The following is a 12262-nucleotide window of genomic DNA, read 5'->3' as shown; positions in this document are numbered from 1 at the left end:
AGAGATATGGATGGAAAGAAAGGAAAGAAAGCAAGAAAGAAAGAAAGAAAGAAAGAAAGAAAGGCAAGACAGACTAAAGATTAGAGGTCCTGGATTCAAATTTGGTCTCAGATGCTTCCTAGCTGTGTGACTAGGCAAGTCACTTTACCCCCATTGCCTAGCCCTTACCGTTCTTCTGCCTTAGAACCAATACTTAGCATTGATTCCAAGAGGGAAGGGAAGGATTCAAAAAGAAAAGAAACTATCCCTTGCTATTATTCTCCTTCACAAAAGCATGGAAAACTAATCCCAGCTATTCTTTCTCTCTCCATCTTATTCTAGGGCAAAGGCAGAGACCAGCACACACAAAAACACTTGTGAAAGCTTACATTGATAGTATTAAAAATAGCCTCATTAAAGATATTTTAAAAATAAGTATTTTTTTAAAATAACAGGTCACTTTGGTGTTGCTTTAAAACTTAATAAAAACCTGCTCCAAAGATCACCCTGCAGTACATTACCAATATCATATAAAATTCAGAGATCTTTTAAATGCATTTTTGACAGAATAAACTCTGGAGAAAAAGGAAGCAAGCATCTTTAGCTATTTAAAGAAAAATACTGTTAAAACAATTAGCTCCAGAGCTGAGCCAAAGCCAGTACTGGAGTCCCACTCTTCAAGAGAAAGGGAAAAAAATGAACTCCTATTACTTACCCTAAAATAGAAACTTTATAGAGAGGGAGCCTCCCAGCAGGCAGAAGCATCAGGCTGCTGCCTGGCTACCCTTCATTCCCTTGGAAGGCAGCTGCTGCTAGCCCCTCTCCTTCACCCACTCTTCTGTGCTTGGGAGTTGCTCATTGAGTCTTGCTGTCCTTTACTTGTCAGTAGTAAGTGCTGGCTGATGGCAAATTGCTATCTTCAGTGAGAGCACTTTGAGGAGCAGCATTTTAAAGTTTCCAAAAGGCTCACAAGTGGGCAGGGGTAAGAATATTATTATTCATAGTTTACAGACAGGAAAAAGGGGGAGAAGAGAATGGAGCAGATATTTATATAGTGTCTGTTCTGTGCCAGACACTGTTAACCTGTGAAAAATGGAGACTCAGAAGTGACTTGCCCAAGGTCACCCAGCTCCTAAGGGCTAGGGCTGGGGTTTGAATGAGATGGGGGTGGGGGCGGGGAGGAATCTAGGAAGACCTTGTTTTCTGAGACTGAGCAAATTCTCAGTGAGCACCCACCTTTGTTCTCAGATAGCCCCTGGACAGATGGACGTGCCCATCATGGCTCCAATTCTGGGCTGGGCATCTTCCTTGTGTGCAGCTCTGCTCTCGGGTCAGCCTTGCTGTATGGCCCCAGTTAGGGATCTTTCTGGAGCCTGGCGGTCAGAGGACAAAGACGACATACCACCAAGTACAAACATAGACTTTATTAAATGCTGCTCAATCCCCCAGTGAATATCTTCCATTACAAAACAGCTTTCTATGCGACTGCAAGAGATTGGAATGGTACTCTGATAACAAAAGATGTGAGAGAGATCTGATCTAGTGAAAATGTACAAGGCCCCCTCGGATCAGTTCCTTCAGGCTTCTACTTAGGAAGCGCAATGCATTTCTTTTTAAATAAAGCCGGGCAGTGATAATTAGAGCTCTGCATCCCCACGCTGAGTGACCCAAAGCCTCCATCAGTTGAGAAGGGGGCCAGGGAGGAGGGGAGGGGAAGAGAAGATGGAGTCAAGGATGGAGAAAGGGCTCTGGAGGCCCCGCCTTCAGCCCTTCACTTCATGGGGGAAGGAAGAGGAGGAATGAATGAGAGGTAATGGCAGAGATAATGTCATCATCAGTCTTCTACGGAGCTGCCTGCTGACCAGTGAATGTCATTTATGGGATGGCAGGTAAAGGGGGATGTTCTCCAGCTGACCATGAGGAACATTCTGGAGAATTTTGGTTTGTTTTCCCAGCTTTTATTTCTAGCTTGTGCTTTAAAAACATCACAATTTTTTTTTTCTGGAGATATTAAGTTTTTCACTCAAATTCCAGAATACAGTAATATCTTTAAGGACAAAAGGTAAAAGGGCAAGTTAGGCTATTCCTCCCCTTGTGTTACTGGAAGGAAAAAGAAGGAAAGGAAGGATTGTACCTTAGTTTTATTTTAGGAAATGCTGCCTTTCCTAGAACTCAACCAAGGTGTGCAGCAATGTGAAAAGCACATTTAAAAAATGTACATAGCAGACTACTACATCTATGTGCAACACAATCAAAAAAAAAATTCAAGTCATAATTCTCACCACTCCCATAATTATCTCACTCATATCATGTATAATAAAAATTCATTCATTTCTGTGAAACTTTAAAAGTGACACAATAAATCAATGATTAGACAAAAAAGTTACAATATACTGTAGTCATGGTGGAACATATGGCTATGTTTAGTCCACAAATTTTTTCATTTACAGATGCCAGGAAAAAAATTGGCCTTTTAATTACATTATACTGCTGAGGTTTTTCCTTTGCAAATTTTTACATAATTCAAAAAAATGTGTACAAAAAGTCTGCCTTTCAAGCAGAAGTCGTCATCATTTCTTTTATTTGGCACTTGTACTGTTGAATGCATTGTGTACAGGGTGAGAACTGTTATGCTTTTCAGGCAAAACTTTCTTTAACTTCAGCTCCTCCAATTTTTTCCATAATTCTTCACGTTCCAATTCTTTTTTCTTCTCTCTGTAAAAAAGATAGAAACAATCACACTCAGAAGTGTTTAGTCCAACACTAAGAGAAACATACATGCGTCATAGCCTGGTGGGGAGAACAGACCTCATTCATATTCACTGAACAGTCCTTTGATAAAGCATTTGCTTCCAAAGATTTCCCAAAAATAAAGTATTTGCCTTATTTCAAGCAACAAAGCAGTATGTGGGTTCCACTCCTCATTCACATAGCCCCCAAATGAAGCTATGAAGGCAATGATTTAGGAGACCTGATTGTCTTTTCTAAACAGTTGATGCTCATCCACTTTATGTATTGCCTCCTGAGATTATCCCCAATTTATCCTGCTTATGTCCTGTTTGCTCATAGTTATTTGCATGTTGTCCCTCCCATTAGACTGTTGGGCTCCTTGAAAGCAGGGATTGCTTTTGCCTTTCTTTGTAATCCCAGTGCCTGACATATAGCAGGCAATTCTTTTTTAAAAAATTAATTTATTTGTTACATTGAAGTTCTAGGTATCTTTCTCCCTCTCTTGAACTAGAGAGGGTATAATTTGACAAAAATATGTATGTATAAAACTATGTCTTGTGTGTTTCTACTATCAGGCTTATCAGACATAAGAAAGTTATTCTTCAACCAATATTTCTGTTGCTGTACATAATGTTCCCTTGGTTCTGCTCATTTCACTCTTTATAACTTCATGTAGGTCTTTCCATTTTTTTAAATGAACTACTCATCATTTCTTATGGCACAGGAGTATTCCATCACAATCATATGCCACAATTTGTTCAGTGATTCCCCAATTTGATGGACATCTCCTCAATGTCCAGTTCTTTGCCACCACAGAGAACAACTATAAATATTTTAGAACATAGGTTCAGGATAGAAAGCTAGGCCTGGAGTTGGGAGGAGCTAGTTTCAAATTTGACCTCAGACACTTCCTAACTATGTGACCCTGGGCAAATATCTTAACCCTTAATTACCTAGCCCTTGCCATTCTTCTGTCTTAGAACTGATACTCAGACAGAAGATAAAGTTTTAAGCAAAAGAAAAAAAAGAATATATAGATTCTTTTCCTTTTTTCACTGATCATGTTAGGAAATAAACTAATAGTGATATTATTGGGTCAAAAGGTATACACAATTTTATAACTCTTTTGTCTATAATTCCAGATTGCTTTCCAAAATGGTTTAGATGAGTTCAGAGTTCCATCAACAATATAATAGTGTCCCGACTTTTTCACATTCCCTCTAAAATCTGGTATTTTGTCCTTTTATCATTTTAGCCAATCTGATGGGTATGAGATATTTTGATTTGCATTTCTCTAGGCAATAATGATTTAGAACATTTAAAAAATATAGTTATATATGGCAGCTGTGATTTCTTCATCCAAAAACTGTTCATTTCCTTTGATCATTTATCTACAGAATGGCTGAAATTGTTAAAAGTCTAACAAAATTCTCTATATATTTTAGATATGAGGCTTTTATGTAAGAACCTCTGCTGAGAAACTGTCTATAAATTCCACCCTCCATGCCAATTTTCTGCTTTTCTTCTAATCTTAGCTACTTCCGTTTTATGTATACAAAATCTTTTTATTTAATGTAATCAAAATTATCCATTTTGCATTTCACAATGCTTCCTATCTCTTGTTTATTCATAAATTCTTCTTCTATCCATAAATCTGATATGTAATATATTTCCTGTTCTTCTAATTTGCTTCATGATATCTCCCTTTATGTATCGGTCATTAGTTTGCTTTTCATAATTGCTTGTTGACTGGTTGACTCAGAGGCCAATGATATATGAGTTCCAACTTCCCAATAAATAACAGTGCTGACTTCAAAATATCATCTTCATTAATAACTGTGATCTACTAAATCAATTACAAACAATTGTGCAGGAACAGTTTAGAAGCAAAGATATTGCCATCAAGCATGATAGAAAGCATAGATGATGGAGAAACAAAGGCGACATTGTGATGAGAGACTATTACAGAACATTCAGCTGGAAGGTAGAAATGGAAGATAACATAGAAGTTCAATGAAAAGCAAATAAGTCAGGTGAATAGTAACAATAGGGAAGTTTTAACCATCTGGACATTAGCTAAATGATTTGCCTCACTGATTAGAAGAAGGTGAGGGGAGTAATGAAGGATGTTTCTGACCAATAAGGAGGCATTAGATGCCAAAGTGGAAATAATGAGAATAAAGAGAAGTAGGATCTTTCAGAGTCTCTAACAGATAAACATTGAGTATCGTCATACTTGAATTTCCCTCTTAGATAATGGGAATGTTTGATTTTTTAAATCATGAAAAACACAGGCAGGATTACAGTGCCCAGATTCTTCTGATGATGTCAGGTAAAGAAGGATGAGTCCATCCTTACTAACAAAATCTTGATGACATAAGACAAATGATTCTGATGAAGAAGAAATGAGATTCTGTGGCTCTAGTGGGAACTTACTGACCAACTCAGAATTCTAAAAGACAAGATGATTGTAAGGTAAGGGAGTTAAAAACAAATACAAAAGAGTGGGATGGTCCTATAAGAATGTCAGGAATGCCAAAACTTATAATGAGCTGAGGTTTGTAAAGAATGTTAAGGAGAGCCAAAAGTGCTTTTCTGGAAGCTATGATGAGGGAAAGAGAAAGATCAAAGACTGGATATGCAAGATTTAATTTTGCCTTGGCTTTTTCTACTGAGAATAATTGTTTTCAGCCTAGGACAACAAAAATGATTAACAGAGAACTGAAAAGCAACATAAGGGAGGATATAGTAAAAGCTGGTTTCAATGGGCCTTAAATTTATAAGATTTAGATGTAATTCGTAAGCTACTTTTGATGACCTCTGAAAAATTTTAGAAAATAAATTATTATAATGGTCAAAGGATACAATTAGGCAGTTTCCAGAAGAAATCAAAGCTATCAATAATCACAAAAAAAGTGTTCTAAATCACTATTGATTAGAAAACGAATGCCCAAAGGGTTATAAAACTGTGCAAACCCTTTGACCAAGCAATACCGCTACTATATTTGTATCCTAAAAAGATCAAAGAAAAGGGAAAAGAACATATATAGCAGTTCTTTTTGTAGTGGCTATAGTGGCTGAACAAGTTATAGTATATGATTGTGATGGAATATTACTGTGCTATAATAAATGATGACCAAGAGGGGTTCAAAAAAACATGGAAAGACTTGTATAAACTGAAGCAAAATGACATGAGCAGAACAAGAACACTGTACCTGATAACAACATTATTGTAATGATCAACTTTGAAAAACTTAGCTACTCTGATCAAGACAATGATCCGAGACAATTCCAGAGGGCTGATTTTGAAAAAATACTATCCACAGACAGAGAATGGATGAAGCCTGAGTGCAGATTGAAGCATACTTTTTCCGCCTTTTTTCTTGCTTTTGTTTTTCTTGTTGTTTTTACAACACGGGTAATGTTGAAATATGTTTTACATGACCTCATCTGTATAATTGAAATCATATTGCTTGCCTTCTGAATGGGTAGGAGGGGGGAGGAGAAAGAGAATTTGGAATTCTAAAAATATGTCCAAAATAAACAAGTAATTTTAAAAAAGAAAATAAATTACTGCAATTGAGAATGGGGGGGGGGGGTTAATTTCTTTAAATTATCACTGGTGTCTGACTGATTCCTAGCAAAATTCTAGAACATAGTAAAGGGATGGTTTGTAAGTTCTTCAGAAAGAGGTGATTGTTAAGAGTCAGTATGGGTTCATTGAGAACATCTTATTTAATCTCTCTGCCTTGGTTTCCTCATTTATAAAATTAGAGAGCTAGACTAGGTTGATCTAAAATTCCTTCAAGTTCTAAATCTGATTTTATATCATACTAAACTAACCCTGTAAAAAAATGTATTGAAATTATTAAACTGGTAGATCAAGGGAATGCCAAGGTCAAGAGAGATGAATGACAAGATTCAATGTGATAATTAATGGATCAATGTGAAAGGAGGTTTTCTAGTGAAATACTTCAAGGATCTGACTGAAAGCAGAGATAGCACAGGTACTAAACAAATATCCAAAAGACCCAAAGCTCAAGAAGAAGGTTAGTGTACTAGATGATAATCAAGATCTCAAAAGATTTTAGGTTAAAATGTGACAAATTTTGCTAAGTGATTATTTCATAAAGATAAATACACACTTAGTTTGAAAACATATAAGACAGTTGGCAAACCAATGGGTTGCATATAAAAGATTTAGAAGTCTTAATGTAACTGAAACTAAACATGAGTCAGCAGTGACACATGGCAGTCAAAAGTTAGGTTGTATTAATAGAAGCATATGGTCCAGAATGAGAAATACTCTCATTCTACAGTACCATTATTCTATCCTGGCAGCTTACAGTTCCTCTCAATACAAATGCTCTCCTTGTTGCCTTATTTTAGGAAGAATAATCATGTGTGTTTGCTCATTCAGAGAAAGGCATCATTGACAAAAAAGGGACAAGAAACCAAACCATACAAGTATCAATTCAAAGTGCTGAAGATGAAAAAAATTAATAAAAAAAGTTTAAAAACCTAACAAAGTTCTGAAGACGAGCTTGGGGAAGAGAATACTTTATAGGTTTAGGTATTATCAAAGAGTTGAAGTACTGTCATCTGGAGAATGGCTCAAACTTGTCTTGCTTGCCCAGTGGGCAGAACTAAGATCAATGTAAAGTTGTAGAGAAGTAGATTCCAGAAGGATATGAAGAAAAATACCTCAATGATTAGAGCTGCCCCAAAGTGGGTTAGACTACCCCAAGAAGTAATGAATACCCCAACTGTGGAGATTTTTAGGTGGATGCTAGATGACTATCTGCAGATGTTGTAAAAAGTTATTCCTATTAAGATACAAATTGTATTAAATGACCTTTGAAGTGTCTTTCAATGGAAATTCTAAGGTTCATGAAAACAAACATCATTTTTTAAAAGTACATTATCAATAGGAAAGAATAGATAGATACTAGCTTGATGGATGCATTTTACTTGACTCTATTTACTAGAACAATGAAGTGTAGGCAAATGGAAGACTTGGGGAAATCTATATAAAAGAATTGTTGATTATTACCAGCACTAATCTATGCCTGTGTTTCATAAAACCATAACATTCTACACATTTTGAAAAGGCATTCCACATGAACATTCAATGCTAGTCAATGTTAGTCTTTCTTCCAAAAATAATAATGTTATATCTGCATCAAAAATATTACTTCTGGCAAATGGGAGTTAGAAAATGGGCTTAATTTCTGCTACTTTGCACCAGAATTCTTCCATGGGTCCTTGGAAAATGCCATATTTTCTATTCTTCCTGGAATGGCATTTATGGGTTCATCACATCTTTTATTTTTGTATATATTTTTTTCAATTCTGAACTTAACACAAAACAAAACAAGCATTTCTATATACAAAGTAGAACCAAAAAGGGCATCCTATCTTGTATTTTAAGCCCAAGTGTTCTGTGGCCAAATTAGTCAACTGAAATGCTGCCTATACCACCGAAGTTATATAATGTTTTTGGTTGGGTTTTTTTTTTTTTGCTATTTCTGCTTAGCATAAATCTATTAAAAAGAGATAGCACTTGTGAAAATGATTTGTGGGTGCTGTTTAGATAGGTTTATTTAAGTGTAGAGCTCAAAATGCAAATAACTTTTCCATAAATAGTCTAAAATTCATGTTCATAAAATCACTTCACTTATTCTGGTCAGAGTTAAATAGCACAATGATATTTTTCCATATGAGAAATCTGAGATCACTATTTTATGGACACTCATGTCATTTAAAATAACAAAATACCTTTGTCTTTCGGCTTTGTATGAGCTTGTGAGATCATCAAAAAGCTTGCCATTCATCTCCATTAATGTTTTCAGCACGTTGTATACCAGTGCTACAATGGTCCTAGAACAAAGGAATCCAGATTTGTTACTAATGTTGATGGGTTCAGTTTAAGTTAAACATGGCTATTTCTGTTCTATATTTCAAGACACTGTTTGAGATGCTGTATTTTCAGGAATAAAGGTGCAAAGAGTGAATTAAAATTGCCAGCTTGGGGCAGCTAGGTAGTTCAGTGGATAGAGAGCCAGGCCTAAAGATGGGAGGTCCTGGGTTCAAATCCAGCCATAGGCACTTCATAGCTGTGTGACCTTAGCCAAATCACTTACCCCCTTTGCATAGCCCTCACCAGTCTTCAGCTTTGGAACTGATATTTATTTACTATTGATTCTAAGATAAAAGCTAAGGATTGTGTAAAAATTGTCTCCCTTTTCAGCTCTAGAATTCTATCATTCTGACCTGTAAGGCAGCCAATAGGAAGTATTTATAAGTGTTATCGAAGTCAGGTAGCTTGCTGTACAATAAAATGGAGATCTAATGTCAATCCTGGGGCTTTGAATAGCCTACATGTGCCTACTACTTGGCTTTGGCACCACGGTAATACTGCTTCTAGAGAGGTAGGCTTAAATTTAATCAATTAAAAATGATTAAAGTGTATTCTTTTAGTAGACTGACAAAACTTTATTATCACTTTGAAGCGATAATCACCCTTAACAAAAAGGCTATGGGTCCATCCGTCAAGCTTGAATATTTATTGAGCACCTGTTAACTATAGTGGAGAGGATGTTGCATTTGGAGTTGGGGTTCATAGACTTAGGAGTTGTACATGACCTTATTTGTCATCTTGTCCAATCCCCTGGAACTAAAACCCCAATTTCACAGATGAGAAAACTGAGACTTGGGGAGATGAAATGACTAGCCCAGGGTCATACAGGTGAATCAATGATAGAGTCAGGGTCTAAACCAGGTTCTCTGACTCATGCTTCTACTATTTCATGTTTCCTTCCTCAGATAATCTGGTTTCAAATGCCAGGTCTGAATATTATTATCTGTGGAACCGTGGACAAGGCACACATCCTTTCTCAGGGTCTCATCTGGAAAATGAGAAAATTTCTTCAACTGGAAAATGAAGATGTTAGACTAAATGATCTCCTTTAAATTAAATCTATGATCTATGATCTTAGAGAGTATGAGAAAACACCTACTCTTTAGGGGATTATAATTCTAGTAAGAATAAAGGCCAAAACATGTTAAAAACACAGATATGCATAATAATATTTCAAAATTTTACAAAGATTTATAAGTGCAAAGGGATGAAAGGAATGACCAAAATAGGCTGTGGTTAGAGAAAGAGTACCAAATTTATTGGGTTTTAATTAAAATTTAGAGACCAAATTAAAAAAAGCATAAAAGGAAATATATAAGTATACAAAATACATACGGATTCCAGTGTTCTTTGGAAATTTTGTACAAACTGGCAAACATGATTGGAAGAATTTTATCAATATTTTCCTCAATCAAACCAAGAATATATTCATTATTCCAGAAGTACAATGCTCTTTCTGCAACCTGAAACAGATATTTGGCAAGATCAAAACCAGAAGAAAACAAAAAGGACCAGTTTTTAAATGAAATAGATCCACTGTAGGTTACTCAACCTGAAAATGAGAACTTGACACACATCTGGATATCTGCTTAAAGAGAGGCTCTTCGATTTTTTTGAACTGTGTTGGCTCTATTACATCTAAGATTTCTTCGATTTCCCCTAAAAACATCACCTATAAGAAAAAAAGAAATAATAAAAAAATATGTATGATATAAAATATACACCGGTACTTGGAAATCATACCATTGACAGGAATTATCTATTAAATACAGGAAAAAAAACAAAAACAACAACTGTAGAAGGGGAAAGAAGTACAAGACCTAAATAGATGTCTTATAAAGTATTAAACCTAACTCAAGATCAGCTAATGGGAAGAGTAACCACAAACTTTATTGAGGTTGAAATAGATTCTGTAGATTTACCTCTTTTTGACTGCATGTTTTTGGCCAAAATTTCAGCAATCCTCTGATCACCTATGAAAAAGAAAATAATGTTTAATAGAAGGCAAAATCTGCTGTATAAATCAATCTAAAATATTAATCTTCTAAATGATACATTCACAAATTACTATTACCACTTAATCATAAAATGTTAACATTTACTTAGAGACTTAAATCTGACTAATGATATAACCTTTTATTTGCTTAGTAATTTACAGCTAACATGCTTCTATAAAATCTGATCAAATTTGATGTATTTCAACAATCCTCTAAGCTAGGTAGAGTAGCTCTAATTACTTCTATTTTAAAAGCAAGAGAGGGGCAGCTGGGTAGCTCAGTGGAGTGAGAGTCAGGCCTAGAGACAGGAGGTCCTAGGTTCAAACCCGGCCTCAGCCACTTCCCAGCTGTGTGACCCTGGGCAAGTCACTTGACCCCCATTGCCCACCCTTACCACTCTTCCACCTATGAGACAATACACCGAAGTACAAGGGTTTAAAAAAAAAACATTAAAAGCAAGAGATTACCTGTTCTCTACAAGTAAATAAAAAGCAAACCATAGAATTAAACTAAGGCTTTCTAACTTCAAGGTTCCCTTCTATCTTCTACTATCTACACTATCTTTTTTGTGACCGAATATGCTACATTTATGATGGATAAGCACATCTCATTTAAAGACAATATGCCACATCTTCATTTTCTAATAAAATATCTATGATCCCCCATTAAAGAGATACAGAAACAAAAGCTAATTTTAAGAACAAAAATTTGAGTTTGTTCAATTTCAAATACAGCTGTTTGTAATAGCATCATACTTCATTCTCATTTTTTGGCTCAACAATTAATTGAAAACAAGTGTTTAGATTAATTGGCAATTCATATAACTTTTTATATACTGCTTTGTGTGTAATTAAAAAAAATTTAAAGATATTTACCAAGGATTACCATTTAATAAATTATTGGTGCTGATTTCATCTTTTCCTGACTTGTAATAGGTTTGGGGTTTTGGGGTTTTTTTTGGGTTACATTAGTGTAGTAAACCAGACATGGTTTTCTTTCATGCACTTATGTACATTCCCCAGCCCTAGCCCCTCAGCTTCAGAGTGTTTCCCCAAGGACCCAATTTCTCAGTGAGCCTTAATTTACACAAATAGGCCAAGTAATCAACTATTCCTAGATATATCTTCCTTAAGCGCATGATACAAATTTGAAGACTTTATTGACAACAATATTTCACAAATATAACTTTAAAGTATAGTAGTATACCTTTATATCTTCATATATGGAACAAAATTTTTAATTAGATTGCCTAGCATCTAGTTCAGTGATCTATGGCAGGCAAAGTTATTGCTTTGTTGAACTACATAAAAATAAATGAAACTTCATTTTGAAACAAGCTTTTAAGTACATTTAAAAACAAATAAATACATTCTGCAGTCATTAAATATTCAGCTCATACTACATATGAAGCATTAGGCTAGGTATTGGAATAAGCAAATGGAATAAGATGGTCTTAGTATCCTTGGACAGTCTACAAGTTTGCATTTGGAACAATCAATAGTCCAATTAAGGGTTTGTGAGGAATAGTAATAAGAATTAAGATTGGAAAGCTAGTCTGTTGTTTGACGAAGGAGGACTTTATAAAGATAGGCTAAGGAATTTGGAATTAATCCTATAAGAAATTATGTCTTTTCCC

General features: G+C 35.3%; 1 protein-coding gene across 1 annotated transcript in view; it reads right to left on the bottom strand.

Moving 5' to 3' along the window:
* Positions 1-1383: 1383 nt before the first annotated feature.
* PPP2R5A (protein phosphatase 2 regulatory subunit B'alpha) overlaps positions 1384-12262 on the bottom strand; it is an 82605-nt gene continuing 71726 nt past the window's right edge. Inside the window, exons 9-13 of the mRNA XM_044673867.1 lie at positions 10552-10602; positions 10182-10301; positions 9965-10092; positions 8488-8589; positions 1384-2694 (exon numbers count right to left, since the gene is read on the bottom strand). Of these exons, the coding sequence (XP_044529802.1) occupies positions 2559-2694; positions 8488-8589; positions 9965-10092; positions 10182-10301; positions 10552-10602 (537 nt within the window). The 3' untranslated portion in view covers positions 1384-2558. The remainder of the gene's footprint in view (positions 2695-8487; positions 8590-9964; positions 10093-10181; positions 10302-10551; positions 10603-12262) is intronic.

The sequence above is a fragment of the Gracilinanus agilis genome, chromosome 4, assembly GCF_016433145.1.
Source record: "Gracilinanus agilis isolate LMUSP501 chromosome 4, AgileGrace, whole genome shotgun sequence".
NCBI classification, from domain to species: domain Eukaryota; kingdom Metazoa; phylum Chordata; class Mammalia; order Didelphimorphia; family Didelphidae; genus Gracilinanus; species Gracilinanus agilis.
This window is presented reverse-complemented; position numbering and strand designations above follow the sequence as displayed.